At 33.7% G+C, this 17585-nt stretch overlaps 1 protein-coding gene across 1 annotated transcript in view; it reads right to left on the reverse strand.

Annotated features, from left to right (window-relative positions):
• Window positions 1–17238, reverse strand: part of LOC129534467 (protein eyes shut homolog) — a 154623-nt gene extending 137385 nt beyond the window's left edge. Inside the window, exons 1-2 of the mRNA XM_055391598.2 lie at window positions 17227–17238; window positions 16569–16622 (exon numbers count right to left, since the gene is read on the reverse strand). Of these exons, the coding sequence (XP_055247573.1) occupies window positions 16569–16622; window positions 17227–17238 (66 nt within the window). The remainder of the gene's footprint in view (window positions 1–16568; window positions 16623–17226) is intronic.
• Between the last annotated feature and the right edge of the window lie 347 nt (window positions 17239–17585).

Consider the following 17585-nt stretch of genomic DNA (forward strand, 5'->3'; position numbering starts at 1 on the left):
CAGTTTGTTTCATTTATGTCGCCTTTCTACTTCACACTTTTTACCTGATTAAATCCCATTTTCACTTTGTGTTTATTTTTTTCAATTTGATTAGAGTTTCTGAAATGAATACTTAGATTCAAATAACTATCCATAAAGCCATGTGACTGTAGGATTTTAATTCATATATTACTACTCGCATACACAATTATTAACAAATCAGGAAATTTCTACATTTCCCTTGAAGCAAGATACTGTATATTTAGTAAAATTCCTTGATAAATACTTGGAATGGAAGACACAACCCCCACGTGGTAAAAGTTTTCTGGTTCCAAGGTTTTAGCAAGGAGGACATAAACTATTCTGTGTAAAAAGAGGAGGATGAAAATTTGTTTGCTTCTTGAGAGAGGAATGGGTGTGATAAAAGATAATAAAGAAAGAAAGGACTCAGGAAAATGAAGAGATGATCTGAATAGGCCAAGTGGAACTCCCTGAATGATGAGTATCCAAAATTCAGATTTAAAATGGTGGTAAGATTCTTCTACTTGATATTTGTCATGTTCAATCAAAGCACTTCCTCCTTCCTCCCTCCCATCTGAAATCTTTAGAAAAACCATCAATTTAAAAAGTTTAGCCAAAATACTGAAATTGAAATTTTATCTATATAAATAAGAGATTTTGGTGATTGAATAATTCTTTGGTTATTTCTCCTTTTAGTATTTATAACTTCTGATTTTCCAATCTATGGGTTTACATTTTGTATTTTTGTACTTTTTACTTATCATCCAGGAAACATGCTGAAATAAATATGGAGCTAAAGATCACACATATTAACAGCTTAACTCTCTGAGATATCACCATAACCAATGCTAATAACTTATCTTCTTTCAATTTGTAGATAAGAAATACATGCTTTTGTCCATATACACACAGAACAAATATTCTTTGATATATATATATATTTTTTGCCATGATGATCTTAATTTTTACATATAAAATGTTTGTAAAATAATTCCACATGTTTGAATTCAGCTATAAATTTAAAATCCATTCAAAGTTAAAAACTTTAAGATAAAAATTAAAATGTCTTATAAATTTGTTTAAATTCCTCATAGATGCTGGATATGATAACTTTGACAGGGGCATAGTTTGCAAGTATTTTCTTTCTGTAGGTTGTCTATTTCCTCTGTAGATAGTTTCTTTTGCTGTGTGTAAGCTGTTAAGTTTAATTAGATCCCGTTTGTCAATTTTTGCATTTGTTGCAATTGCACTTGGCATCTTTGTCATGAAATCTTTGTCTGTTCCTATGTCCAGAATAGTATTGCCTAGGTTGTCTTCTAGGGTTTTTATAGTTTTGGGTTTTCCATTTAAGTTTTAATCCATCTTGTGTTGATTTTTGTATATGGTAAGGGGTCTAGTTTCAATCTTCTGCATATGGCTAGCCAGTTATCCCATCACCATTTATTGAATAGAGAGTCCTTTCCTCATTGCTTGCTTTTGTCAACTTTGCCAAAGATCAGATGGTTGCAAGTGTGTGGCCTTATTTTTGGGCTCTCTATTCTGTTCCATTGGTCTATGGGTCTATTATGATACCACCACTTAAAAGTGGGCAAAACACATAAACAGACACTTTTCAAAAGAAGACATACACATGGCCAACAAGCATATGAAGAAAAACTCAATACCCCCAATTATTAGAGAAGTGCATATCAAAACCACTATGAGATATCATCTCACAGCAGTCAGAATGCTATTTATAAAAAGTCAAAAAACAACAGATGCTGGTGAGGTAAAGGGAAACTCATATACTGTTGGTGGGAGTGTAAATTAGTTCAACTATTGTGGAAAGCAGTATGGCAATTCCTCAAAGAGCTAAAAGCAGAATCACTATTGGATCCAGAAATTTCGTTGCTGGGTATATACCCAAAGGAATCTAAATCATTCCACCATGAGGGCACATGCACACAAATGTTCATCGCAGCACTATTCACAAGAGCAAGACATGAAATCAACCTAAATGCCCATCAATGACAGACCGGATAAAGAATACATGGTACATATACACAATGGAATACCATTCAGCCATTAAAAAGAATGAAATCATGTCTTTGTGGGAACATGGATGCTGCTGGAGGCCATTATCCTTAGCAAACTAACACAGGGACAGAAAACCAAATACCACATGTTCTCACTTATAAATGGGAGCTGAATAATGAGAACTGATAGACACAAAAGGGGGGCAATAGACACTGGGGACTACTTGAGAGTGGAGGGTGGGAGGAAGGAGAGGATCAGAAAAAATAAGTACTTGGTACTGGGCTTAGTACCTGGGTGATGAAATAATCTGCATAGCGATCCCCTGTGATATGAGTTTACCTATACAACAAACCTGCAAGTATACTCCTGAACCTAAATTAAAAGTTTAAAAATAAAAATAAAAATAAAAAACAGCGACAACACCAAAGACTGATGAGGATGCAGGGAAATTAGATCAGTCATACACTTCTGGTAGGCATGTAAACAGGTACAGTCACTCTGTAAAACAGTTTGCCAATTTCTTAAAAAACTAACCATGCAACTACCATATGATCCAGAAATTGTACTCCTGGGCATTCAAACCCAGAGAAATGAAAATTTGTGTTCACACAACCACCTGTACACAAATCTTTATGGTAGTTTTATTTGTAATAGCAAAAAAATACTGGAAAAAAAACCTCTAATATCATCTGTAGACTATTACTCAACAAATAAATGGAACAAACTATTAATACAAGTGATAACCTAGATAAATATTCAGAAAATTATGCTAAGTGAAAAAAGAAAATCGTTAAAGGTTACATATTGTATAATTCCATTTATATACTGTTTTTGAAATTATAAAATTATAGAAATCGAGAACAGAATAGTGATTGCCAGGGTTTAAGGAGAGAGCTAGGGGTGGGAGGAAAATGATTGTGACTATGAAAGGTCAACAGGAGGGATCCTCGTGGTGATAGGAATGTTTTCTTTATTAGCTTTATCAATGTCAATATACTGGCTGACATTCTACTATAGTACTGCATAACATTACCACTGGGGGAAATTGGTTAAAGACTATGTTGAATCTCTGTATCATCTCTTACAATTGTGTGTGAATCACAATTATCTCAAAGTAAAAAAGTCTAATTTAAAACAATTTTTTAAAATTAAATAGACTTAATTTATTCATTTAAAAAATTATATATTTTTTCCAGACTTAAAATATAGATTATGACCAAATTGTTACATATTGACCATTTAACATAGGTTGTACCATCTCTATTACATTATTATGTATGTATACAATATGACTACATTTCTATAGTTTTTAAATTTTGTTTTCTGAATTTCATCACTTCTGAAATTTTACCACACTGCCTGATCATCTTTGGAAATAGGGAAAAAGAGAAAGTAGATTAGGAGTGAGATGTGAAGGCAATGGATATTATTGACATTTCTATTCTTCTGTTTAGGTTTCTAAATCAATTGAAGGAATTAAATGACATATAATCAAGTATTTAATGGCCTGAGACTTGGAGGCATGTTTCCCAGAATCCAGACTTTTGTGCCACTAGTTATTAGTAAAGATTCTTCTTAAAGCAAGGCTAATACTGAGTTGCATAATTGTGTTGACTTACACACTGTTAAATTCTAAGTGATCCAACAGGTTATATTTTAGACTACCATCTATACAAAACAGAGTGCAGAGAGCAGATTCCATACTGTGGATCATAGTTTTAGAATATTTAGTAATCCTTTGAGTAAAGAAAAAAAATTCTTAAAACATTTCTTTCTGGTGACATTTTGAAGCCTTTTGCAGGAGATAAATAGAAATATCTAGATTAAAAGGAAATAACTACACCAAGTTCAAAGCTAAATATAGAGATTTACTGAATAGTTCCACAGTCAACAAATGTTTTCACATTTGAAACAGAAACATATTTAATGAGAGCTCCTGGGCTTAATATATGGCCAAAGTTCTATTGCCTGTTTTCAATAACAACCAAAACAGGAATAGAAAAATGGAAATGAGTAAAACAAAATGGAAGTTGATATGCCAGGCCTAAGGGCCTTCTTCTGTTCCTTTATATTCAATGCTTTTAATAAAAAGAGAAAAGGCCTGCATGTCAACTTTTGCAAATAAAAATATATGGGTTTTTAGCAGTCCTACCAGTAGGATTTCAGAGGCATTCTTATTTCCCTGACCATATACATTCTGAAACACTTTATTGTTCACAGGACTATCCTTGATATCTTGATATCTTAGGTAAACAAGCTGTTTTTCTTTCACTAAAACAAAGCGATGTTTTTGAACTATGGGTACAATTCAATGAAATATGACTGAAATAAATGCTTAGGGTAAATTAAGAAAGAAACTTTTGTTTATTATTTTAATATTTCCTACATACAAAAATAACATATAGTAAGCACATCTTATTTTATATATGATATTTAATAAGGAACCATAAATAAAAAATAAAATTTAAAGGAAACCCAAAGTATATGTTTTTTGTTATACAACATTTTACCTATAGCTCCAATAGAAAACATAGAAATTTTTGAAAATTTTAAATGTAAAGACAAGGGAAAAAGAGAAATCACAGGAGAGTACCAATTTACTTAAAAGTTATCATTTAGAGAAAAACATTCCGTTTGCTTAAAAATTGAGAATTATTTCATTTGGAGCATCATTACACAAGACAGACTTCTATATATAAGTATATCACATATATATGGATATAAGTATACATAGACTCACAGAACCACTGTCCCAGGATCTGTAGAAAATTAGGTCATATGGTAAAATATGAATTCAACTACAACATGTCAGCAATTTGAATGACTCTAAGAAATAATCTGGAATACATTTTTCCAAAGTTTGAAAATTGATTGCGGTATATTTCCTGTTCCTCCAGGTTTTCACTTTTACCACTCTCTTTCATGCATTGACAGGTATTCTTGTTTTATTCCTCCCAGAATCTCCTCCCCTATATCATTTATCTACCAGGGACTTCTCAGTCCTCTTTTCACTTCCGCATCACTGCATGTTCCTTTATCTCCTTTTCTGTTACAATCTCTTATTACATAGTCTCCTTTATGGCTCTCAATTCCAGGGTTCTTCTATTCTTTTTTCTCCCTCATGACCTTACCCACTTCTTTAGAGCCAGTAGCCTAGCAGGGGGCTCTGTCCAGATGTTCCACGTGGATTCAAATTCATATGGCAACACTTAACCATTATTTCTCTCCTGGAATGTGTTTTGCTTTGAATCTTTTATCTTAATTTATGTCAAACATTGAACTAGTCATTCATGTCAAAAATCTTATTTTTCTATTCCCATTACTTATTTAGTACCAAGTGCTTTCACTTTGAACACTGTCTTAAAAATGTCTCCTCCCACCAATCTCAGCCACCTTAATCAGCCCTCAGCAACTCTAATTACTCCTGGGTAATTTAATGAGGAAATAGCTGCTACCAGCCACTTTTTATTTTGCCTTCTTCAGTCCATTTGTGTATTGCCACTATACAGAGCCTTCTAGAATAACAGTCTGGTCATGTTACAGATTTGGTGAAAATCTTACAATGCTGCTTTATCAAATCTGTTCTATTTAAAAATCGTTCTATCATCAAAAAGATATGGAAATTTGTGTTAAACAATAAATAATTTTCTTATATTACAATGTTTCTAAGAAATGGAATATGTTTTCTCTTTCCTAGAGCAAGACATACAATGGTATACAGAGTTTTTTGAATCTATTAGATCCTAAAAATGTTTATATGTATCCTCCCATAAAACACTACACAGAACCAGTGTTCCCTAGGGCACATTTTGGAAAACTTAGGTCAGGATTAAATCTGACATGCTTTGTATGTACAAAGAAGGCTCTGAACAAAGTAATCCATGCCTAACTCTTTGTGTCCTACTCATGTACATCATTCAATGGCCTGGCCTCAACAAACTTTGTAGTTCTCCAAGTATGCCACAACTCTCTTTTCCTTCTTTGGTTAAAATGCTTGACTTCCTATTAGCAGTCTGTTGAATGTCTGTGTATTATGATATACCAATTCATACACAATCTTCATTCTTGATCATATCTTGATATATTCCTCCCTCTAGTGAAAGTGGTCATTATCCCATTTGTACCATTCTCCCAGACTTAATTATGAAGATGAGAACGAGATTAATCATCTTTTTAATCCATATACTCTAGTGGAGTCCCAAGAACATTGACATTAAATAAATGCTTTTTCATTAAGTAAATGACTGAAGTCTAGTTCAACATTTAATGGACATCTCTTATGTGTCACCAACTATAAGAATTAAAAGATGAATGATGCTTTTCTTATGAGTATAATTATAGTACATATTTTATGAGATTGTTTTGGTAATTAAAATGAATGACTGTAAAACATTTAGAACACTGCTTGATGTATTATCAGTGCTATATGAGTTTTTGTTAAAATAAAATTTAAGAAAAGGAATACTAGAGCTCAGCTGTCAAGTAGCTTATAAATCTAAAGCAGAAAATAAGTTTGCAGACTTGCTGATTGTGCCAAGCAGAACACGTTAAGCACTATAAATAAAGTTTTGAAATGTATGAAATGAAGATGGAGAAATAAATTCCAGCAGAAAGAATTGAGATGGAAACTCAGAATCCAATGTTAGTGAAGAGAAAGATTCTGTAAGTAGAAAGCCAGCTTCAGAGTGGCTGGTCACTTGAAATTTGTGCATGCGTATTTCTCCTATTGATGAGGAGAAGCAAGCAGTATTCAACCTTAATTGTCCCAGTCATTTTCATATGCAGTCCATGTTTAATGTTGAACTAAATTCTAGTATTTATTTTACTTAAGTCATATGTAAAAGTCTTTTTAGTATAGTGATTTTTAGTAAAGTGGCTGCTTCAGTATAATTATCTAACACTGATAAGTAAAATAAGTAAACAATTATTTTTTTAAACTTTAACCAAATGCTTGTTTCAGACACTTAGATAATAATTTAAAAGTACTAAAATATCTAGAATTTTCATTAAATATTTAATGAACAAGAGACTTAGTAAGTGAAAAGAGTAGATGTTAATATAACTTAAGTCTAATAAAATATCTTTATTTCTCTATTCCTCTTTCTAGACAGATACTCTTACATGTTTATATCTGCAGGACATGTGTTCCTAGAGTTATGAAATATATTAAAATTTTGTTTGGTGACAAATATTTTCCAGAAATAATAAAATTAGACAATAAACATATATGCAATAATTTTACCAATTTTACAATTATAGGATTGATTTAATAACTTGGAGATTTATAACATGATATTATTATGAGGTTTTCTTTATTTTTCTAAGTTAAAAAGCATCACTTGATATAAAAATATTAACTAATGACTTTGTTTTTGTGTTTGGCTGTTTTTTACCCTTCTAGTGACAAGCTACTAGGGATATAACAACTCTTTATTGTTAAGCTTCTAATAATCTTGAAAAACATCACCTGGCTAGGGAGGAAGGAATCTAAAAATGTCTCATTAAAATAATCATTTGGTAACTTTTTAAAAAATTTTCTTCAAAATCAAGCAGAATTACAGCACACAGACTCCAAAAGCTAAACGTGAGTACATCCTTTCCAAATCTAATTAATCCACAATTTGTCACAAGAAATTTATTCTACTTATATTCATTTTCTGAACAATCTCCGCCACTTTCGGGTTCTTCTGACACCCCACCTCTAACGTTTGATATGCCGGTAAAATTGGAGAGATTGCCACACTATTTTGTGATTAAGGGCAATTTCAAACGAAATTGTGTTCTCATGTTATAGAGCAAGAACTTAGCTAAAGTAGTCAAGAAACAAGAGAAACCAGAAACTGTTTTACATGAGACAGATCTCATATTTTTAAATATAGTGTACCACTTTCTTAATAAGTAAAATTAAAAGAAAAATGTAACTTAGGATACAGAAAGTCCTAAAGGACCATTACTCTCTCCTAAGAATAACAACAAAATATAAAAGTTACCAGCTCAAAGAAGTCAATTAGCTAATGGTTGCTTTTATCCCTAGCAGAGAAACAGGAGACGATTTTGTAGTACGCCTGGGATATATTGTGTTATGTATTAATAAAATTGATGAAAAATTGAGTTTTTTTTTTTTTTTTTTTTTGAGATGGAGTCTCGCTCTGTTGCCCACCTGGAGTGCAGTGGCGTGATCTCGGCTCACTGCAAGCTCTGCCTCCCGGGTTCACGCCATTCTCCTGCCTCAGCCTCCCGAATATCTGGGACTGCAGGTGCCCGCCACCACGCCTGGTTTATTTATTTATTTATTTATTTTTTTTGTATTTTTAGTAGATACAGGGTTTCACCATGTTAGCCAGGATGGTCTTGATCTCCTGATCTCGTGATCCACCCGCCTCAGACTCCCAAAGTACTGGGATTACAGGCATGAGCCACCACGTCTGGCCAATAAAATTAAATTTTAAACTAACAATTAAAATTTTAATACATTCAGAAATATTCATGCAGGGACTGTGGTGGATTACAATATCAAGGCACCCTTGCTATGGTGTAAGTCTACCCATTCGAAACTCTTTCCCATGGGCCTTCATTGAGCACACTGAAAGTATAGAGTCTGGGAGTCACACCAGTGGGTTGAAAAAAATTCTTTCAAGTCCTCTGGGTCTTTATTGAATCCATTGCTGCAGTCTCAAATAGGTGGACATAAAGCATGAGGGGTAAGATAATTCTACCAGGCAACCAGGGTTTTTATGCAATTGTCTCCAGCAGCTGTCCAAAGTCTAGAAACAGGCTTCAGGACAGGCAAATATCTCTTGAGGTTCAGAAAGTCTAGCAGGACTAGACAGCAATAAAATTTTCCAGTAACCCACAAAGTCATCACCCAGGCTACAAAGCAGAGAATGATGTTCTAGAGTTTGGAAAGTTGACAGCTATCTGCAAAATATTTTAAAAATTGGGATTTTAATCTTGCTCAGATCCCAAGTCTTGCTGAAGACATCATAATCTCATTCTCAAAATACTTGAAAGCTGTGATCAATTGACTCGAAATTGCAACAAAACTGAGAACCAGTCTACCTGCAGATTAGGTTGAATCAGGCTCCCTCAGTTTGGCAAACTAGGAAAATTACAGGAAACATTTAAAATATTCTAGGCCGGGCGCGGTGGCTCACGCCTGTAATCCCAGCACTTTGGGAGGCCGAGGTGAGCGGATCACGAGGTCAGGAGATCGAGACCATCCTGGCTAACATGGTGAAACCCCGTCTCTACTAAAAATACAAAAAATTAGCCGGGCGCGGTGGCAGGCGCCTGTAGTCCCAGCTACTCGGGAGGCTGAGGCAGGAGAATGGCGTGAACCCGGGAGGTGGAGTTTGCAGTGAGCTGAGATTGCGCCACTGCACTCCAGCCTGGGTGACGGAGTGAGACTCCGTCTCAAAAATAAATAAATTAATTAAATTAAATTAAATATTCTGAGGAGAAAATTTTATTTACTACAATGTTTGTGATTCTTTCCCACACAACGTTCAACATATAATAAAAAATTACGAGTCTCTTGAAGGTACAATAAAATATGACCCATGGTCTAAAGAAGAAACAGTCAGTTGGAGCAACCCCCTATTTTGGATTCAGTTGCTGGAATCATCTTATAGGGATTCTTAAATAACTGTGAGTACTATGCTAAAAGATCTAAAGAAAAAAAGGGGACAATATGTGCAAAGACAAGGTATGTCAACAGAGATTGAAACTATAAAATTAATTCTGATAGACAAGCTAGAAACTTAAAACAATTCATATTAGAAATGAAGAATGTATTTGAAGGTTTAAAGATTAAAAGCCATGGAGAAGATAAGTGAATCTGAAGGCTTTCCATAGTAATCGTCTAAATCAACATAAAGAGAAAACTTATTTTAAAAGATCAGAGCATATGATGCCTGTAGAATAATGACAAATAGCTTCTCACACATAATTAGAGCTAGAGATGGAGAAGTAAAAAAGAGTGGAACAAAAGAACTACTTGAAGAAGTATGTAGTAATCATTTTCTAAAATTGATGAAAAGCATAAATCTATAGTTCTGAGAAGCCAGCAAACTACAAACAAGATAAAGTCAAAGAATCAATTATCTATGTACATTAAAATCAAACTGCTTAGAAGCAAAGAAAAACAGAAAAAATAAAAGCAGCAGGGTTGATATATCACATCATGACATCAATGATAAGAATGACAATTGACTTAAGAAACATTGGGGCTAGGAGACACTGGAACCAAATCTTTAAAATGCTGGAAAAACTCTGTTGAGGATTCTTTACCTATATCTATGTTTTTCAAAAAGAAAGAAGAAATAACACTTTTTAGGCAGAATAAAAGCTGAGACAATTTATCTTCGGCATATTTATAATATAAAAATTACTAAAAATACTTGTTTAAGCTAATGTAAAATTATATCAGACAAAAATCCAGAACTCCAGAAAAAACTAAGAACCCAAAAAAGTAAATATGTCATTAAACATAAAGGACATTTTTCATAACACATATATACACAAACATAACTACATATGCACATGCATATGCATATGTATTTAACATAATTTTAAAGATGGTTGATTGGTTAAAGCAAACATAACAATGTATTATAGGGTTTATATCACATGCAGAAGTAAAATATGTGACAAGAGGACATAGAGAGGTAAGAATATACAAAACTAATCTATGGTATTAGAAATCATAAAGTTGTTGGGGCAGGGGTGGGTTAATTAGAAAAGTGGACAAGAGAACTTTTGCTATAATGGGAATATTTTCTATTTTGCTTTTTGTGTAAATGGGCATATAAAATTGTCAAAAATCATCAAACCTAAACCCTTAGATCTCTACATTTTATTTAAATTATAAAAATAATATTAAAAATAAAAATTGAATGCATACGAATTTAGCATGATGACCATATTTATTTTCTTCTTTCTTGTTTTGGTTTCAAGGCATTTAAATTAGCTACTAAACTTTTTTTTTAATTTGAATTTTTACTTTTATTGGTTTTCTTTACCAAATTTTCTAAAATGAGTCTGTGTTATCAGAGAACATAAATATAAATCTGTTCTATGTGAAATGAACAAATGAATAAAATAATAGCATTGCCTCAGCAAGAAGAAATCTTGTTTCTCAATAAGATCTTTCAGTTTACATTAATCATTCAATAAATAAGCCAAAGTAAGCCAAAAATCTTAGATTTCATTTTTTTCTGTATTTTTCTTTTTCCCTTTTGCTTTCATTCTGCTTCTCTGATGATTATGTACTTTCTTGTCATTGCTCTTCTTTCCTCTTTCTCTTTTCATTTGACTTCTAATCTTTGGCCTGAAAATAGTTTTTCACCTGGTTTTATCAACTAATACTAAAATTTGGCTGTTCCAATTAATTATTTTGCAACTTTGTTAGCCCTAATTCTGAAACAACAACATTTTCTCTCAATACATTGCTTAATTCAACACATTCTGAGGAATTTAACACCATCTTTTTTTTTTTTTCCAATGGACAATCATCAGGGAATTAGTCAATAATGAGCTAGTGATATTGGCAAACTGACATACAGTATCACTGTTCAGGCCTTTCCAGACATCCAATTTGCACACAAAGGTGCATGCACACACACATACACACACATACACATAACACCTATATTTTTCTCAATGAATCTCCTTTTTGGGTGTATCTACTAAACTTCCTCTTTGGTCTTGCCTGTCCTTGTTCATTGTCTTAGTTTGAGATGCAGCCCATTCTACTTAGTTTTATGCTTGCATCTGACCTACTGATTATCTTGCCTTCCCAACCTTTATGTGAGTTGGCATTTTTAGTCTCCCTTTCTTTGCACCCTAAACTCACCAACTCCCAAATTGTCTGGGAATATTCTTTGACCGATATTGAACAAAAATTCTTTTTAAGTCTGAGAATAAGAATTTTTTAAATCTGACTTTAAGGCCTTAGAATACTACTGTTTCTCTTACCTTCTGATTAATACACTCCTGAAATAATCATGAAATCATAAATGAACGAATCTCATTATGTCAAACCAGGCATTAGGTAACTCAAGTTGAAGAACAGAATAACATGTATTTAGGATACTAAGTTGTCATACCAAAAATAACCTTGGGTCTACAATCACAAAATTAAAATCAGCCAGGCACAGTGGCTCACACCTATAATCACAGCAGTTTGGGAGGCTGAAGCGCGAGGATTGCTTGAGCCCAGGAGTTTGAGACCATCTTGGGCAACATAGTGAGACTTTGTTTCTACCAAAAAAAAAAAAAAAATCAGCCAGTGTGGTGGTGTGTGCCTGTACTCCCAGCTACTTGGGAGGCTGAGGTAGGAGGAATGTTGAGCCTGGGAGGTCGAGGCTGCAGTGAGCCATGATTGTGCCCGCTGCTCTTCAGCTTGGGCAACAGAGCCAGACCCTGTCTCAAAATAAAAAAAAAGAAAAAAATTCAATTAAATTCATTAAAACATTGATGGATTAAAATGATTTTTCTGTAGCTTTTAAGGGAGTATGCTATCTTAAGTAGTTAACCATTTTTTTGTCATTTTAACTTATTTAAATGTCAATATTAAGTTCAAGAACATTGATATAAAATATCATCTTAACCTTAGATTAAGACTTGCATTATTATATTAATCATTTTACAACTTACTTCTTTAAGGCTTAGTTTTATTTTTAATTCATTGTTTTATTAGACTCTGATGAGAATACGATTTTTTAAAAAGTTTCTTTTCTAATACCATATATCAACTATATGTTATTAAGCATAATTTTAGCATCTATTTTTATATAAATATGTCAAAAATCACATGAAAAAGCAAATTATAGGGTGTATTTTCATTCATATCTTTTTGATAAAAGAACTATATTAACTAATGATAAATAATTTATTATTCTGTATGAATAAACTTCTTTTATCTGAAGTCCTCTTACCTGCTTCGGGAAAACAAATGTAAGGAAAAAAACAAGTAAAACAAATGGAACAGAGGGGGAAAATAAAAAAGATCTTCCTAATAAACTACGTAACAGAGATCATTCACCTTAACTGTCAGCAGGAATTCCAGAATAAGTCATTTATTCAGTGATGGTAATTTCACAACATTATGATGACAATTACAGGTACTCTGTATTACATGGTTCAATATTGAACCTCAGCTTGAGTTGAGTCAGTGCATTGGAGTAGCAAAATAAATAACTGTGACATTTTGAAATGTCTGCATATCACCAATATATGCATTGATTTTTCATTTTAAAAGTCTACCTTTTTTCCAAATTAATCTTTATATTTTCTCCCCGAAATTTGGGTAATGCATAGGGCTACATCCTACTTGCTTGAAAAGTGAATGGAACCATTCATATAGTTATAAGAATCTCTACAAATAGAAAAGAAAATTTAGTAAAAGAGAGATAAATAGCATTTACCATTTGGCTTATAATGTAAATATCATGCAATGTCCTTAGTTGAAGACCTGTACTTATTAACAAAATATATATAGAGAAAATTATATTTATTTCTTTACATACATAAAAATATCTATTTTTTAAATAAGTATAAATCTTTAGCCAATCAGATTATATGATTTTTAATTTAATAGACCACTTTGTCCAAGAATCTTTTTTCCCTCAATTAATATACATTTGTTTATGTATTAGAGCTAACTTTATGTGTCTCTTTGTAAAATTTATTTTGTTTAACATATGGATAAATCAATACATTCTGACTTTTTAAAAAGTCCATTTTGTTTATTCCTATTTCTTTGACAGTAAAACATATATTTTTATTCATATGGCTTTTCTCTCAAAATTTATCACCCTAATATTTAACTTTGCCTTTTATAGCTGCTCAAAGTTACTTATTAGACTTCCACTTAACGCATAATCTCTCTTGTAGAGTACACCTAAGTATTTTTTAGAGACTTCATGATGAGTACTTGGTTGTCCCTAAGTTTTTCTAACAATGTTGTTATTTTAACTTTCATTTCTTGTTCTTAACCCTCTTAAATGAAACTTCCTATTTGTGATAGACTTATTGTTTTGTTCTTGACTTTCCATTGCAACCACCTCTGGGGTAATATTTTTAAAAGAATGTTTAGAAATCAAATAGGAGTTGAGCTAACTATGAATGAGAACATATTTTCATTACATGTTTGAGGAATAGATTTTTTACTGGGTAAGAGATCCCAGGCACAATTCTGGCTAACTAAAATATTGGCTTTAGCTACATAAGGTAAGACATTTAATAAGTGTCAGGTCTATACCATAGATGTCATGATTAAACAAGCTACTAAGTGTATAGCTAGGATGCATTAAAAAATTGTTTGGGAAATTTTTGGCAGAAGAACATTATCCAGCATCAGACTTATGAGGATGCAGTAAAAGATTAAGATTTTGGCTGGTGCTCATGGTAATACAGTCTAAGGGAACCAAGGTTTTATTTAAGCTTGAGGTACGTTGATGTACTACCTAATGGTTATCAAATTTTTGTTTCCAGGAATAAATGATTTAGACAAATTAGTTCATAATTCATTAGGAGAAAAATATATTGCTTAAAATCTATTGATAACTAAAGTTGAATAACTTTTAATAACTTTGATTTCTGAATTGATCATTGGTATTTTCTTTCTGGAGCCAGAAATAGGCAAATTCTATAATTGGTAAGGTATGCATATTTAGTCTTTTATAAAGATGGCTTTCAAGGTTATTCAAAACCATATAGTGTTTTTGCTTTTCATAATATCTATGCCCTTAAATCATATTCTGTATGCTTATTTGAGATTGTTCCTTCTATTAGGTCAAGATTTTATAAATTTCAAGGACTCATTATCCTGCTATAGTACAGAATACATTTGAAAGGCCAGTGGTGATAGTGTTTTTCACACAGATAACAATACTAATAAATTATTTACTAAGTGCACTTATTGTGTCCAAGGACTGCAATAAATGCTCAGCATGCATCTCCTTTAACTATCATAAAAAAATCTATAATGGGTTTTAATTATGACCATATTACAGATTTTTTTAAATGAGGCTTAGACAACTTAAATTCCCATTATCAAATGGCTAGTAAGCGTAGAACTAGGATTATAAAACAGATCCATTTGAACTCAAAATCCATGTTCTTTCTACTCCACCAGGAATAACATATCTAGTAATTGCGCTGCTAACCTTTTATGATGCTCATCCCCGCTGAGCCCAGATGTGCTCTAAATCAGTGCTCTTGTGTTCAAATCAATCACCCGAGAATCTTGTTAAAACACAGACTGTCATATAAATGTGGAATCATACAGTAATTGTCTTTTGTGACTGGCTTATTTCACTTAGCATAATGACCTCAAGCTCTGTGCATGTTGCAGTTGTTGTTTAATGGGTACACATTTTCACTTTTGCAAGATGAAGAAGTTTTGGAGAGTGGCGGCATGACAATGTGAATATACTTAACACTACAGAACTTCACACTTAAAAATTAAGTTAGTAAATTTTGTGTTATATGTATTTTACCACAGGTTTTAAAAGTAGACTCTTAGTGGGGTACAGAGGCTCCTGTCTGTAATATGAGTATTTTGGGAGGCCCAGGTAGGAGAATCGCTTGAGAACAGGAGTTTATGCCAGCCTGGGAAACACAGCAATACCCTGTCTCTAGAAAAATAAAAATAAAATAAAATAATCATCTGGGTGTGGCAGTGCACATCTGTAGGCCTAGTTACTCGGGAGGCTGAGGTGGGAGGATAGCCTGAGCCCGGGAGATTGAGACTGCAGAGATGATTGTACCACTGCACTCCAGCTTGGGCAACTGAGTGAGACCCTGTCTTAAAGAAGCCAGAAAAACAAAACAAAAAATGGAATCTTATTTGCTGGGTCTGGGATGAGCCCAAGGTGATGCTGATGCCACTGGTTCATAAGCACCCTCTGCCATGCAAGGGTATAGATATTTTTCTCCAGGGTGACCTCTAAGAAACCACTGCCATTTGATTTGAATTGGCATGTAAGATATTAATAAAACATACTGAGTTTTTGCTATCTACTATACTTTCTTTCCAACTAACATGCATGTCCTCATTCACACTAGTAGGACAGGTGAGCAAAAAGTGCCCATTGCTTCTGATGCCCTTCAATTTCCTAGACAGTTCAGATTCTAAGAATGTCTTTGGCCTTGGAAGCATTTTTGTCTTAAACTTCTAAAATAATTGTGTCCTGAAATACCTTTTGTGATATTTGTTGAAAAGTTTCCTCCTACCCTGACAGCTGAGAAGAGAGGAACCATTTCCAAGCTGCTGCTACATATCAAAGAGCCTGTCTTTTCAGCTTCACTGACAAGTTGAATGATTTTCCGGAGTCTGAGAAAATATCAGGCAAAATCTTTTCCAGATAAAAAAGCTGCTGTCAGCTGCCTGCAGCTGAGGAAGCAACTTTAAATCCTGTGGGGAGAATTTCTATTGCAACCTCAATCCCAGATTCCAGCTTCTGTCTTACATCCTTTTTTGGCTTGACTCTGCTCAAGGAGCTCACCAAACTAAGGAAAAGAAAGTTAGCAGGACCTACGGGTCTCACCTTCACACTGCCAATCTCAAAGTTTTCTCTTGAGGAAACCATGCTAACAGACACCTGTTCAGAGAAGCAATGTAAGGTGATTATTTACACATAACCTATTGTGCTTTGTAGCCCCACCCTCACATGATAAAGCCAATAGAAATTGATGCTGAGGTCCAAGTACAGATTTTTTTTTTTTTGAGATGGAGTCTAGGTCTGTCACCCAGGCTGGAGTGCAGTGACACAATCTCGGCTCACTGCAACCTCTGCTTCCCGGGTTCAAGCAATTCACCAGCCTCAGCCTCCTGAGTAGCTGGGATCACAGGCATGCACCGCCATACCCAGGTAATTTTTTGTATTTTTAGCAGATACGGGGTTTTGCCATGTTGGCCAGGCTGGTCTCGAACTCCTTACCTCAGGTGACCCACACGCCTCGGCCTCCCAAAGTGCTGGGATTACAGGCATGAGCCATCATGCCCAGCCTACAGGTTCTTCTAATACCTAATTGAAGTGTCCTGACATGACAATTTTATATTACATGGCAATGTGCTATGGCAATAATATCTTCTGATTTGGGAAGTGAATATGATACAAAGAGAATTAACAGGAAAGCAGAGAATCAAGAGATGCCTTCTACTATGAAAATTATTCCCAGAGCTGCACTGACCTTGAAACTCACCTGTTGCTCCATGGCTGCTGAGTTAATTTTTCTTTACTTTCCCATGTGTCTTCCCAATATATTTGCATTCATTGGAATAATCCTGAGTTCTCTTGATTTCTTGCAAATTGAAAATGCCTAAACACAGAATTAGTTTTGCCCATTGATCAAGCCTTAATAAATCTTACAGATTCTGGCCTTGACCAAGGCTATGATCTCCACATCAGTGACTGGCCTGAGCTGGCTCTGGAGGGGTCTGGCCAGGCCTCTTACTAAGTTATCTTTATAGTTTTCATGGCACCTGTACTCAGGGGCAGCTCTGTTTTGTATTTAGAAATACCTCATTTTCAAGAAATATATCTGTTTTCATTATTCCTATT

The sequence above is a fragment of the Gorilla gorilla genome, chromosome 5, assembly GCF_029281585.2.
Source record: "Gorilla gorilla gorilla isolate KB3781 chromosome 5, NHGRI_mGorGor1-v2.1_pri, whole genome shotgun sequence".
NCBI lineage: Eukaryota > Metazoa > Chordata > Mammalia > Primates > Hominidae > Gorilla > Gorilla gorilla.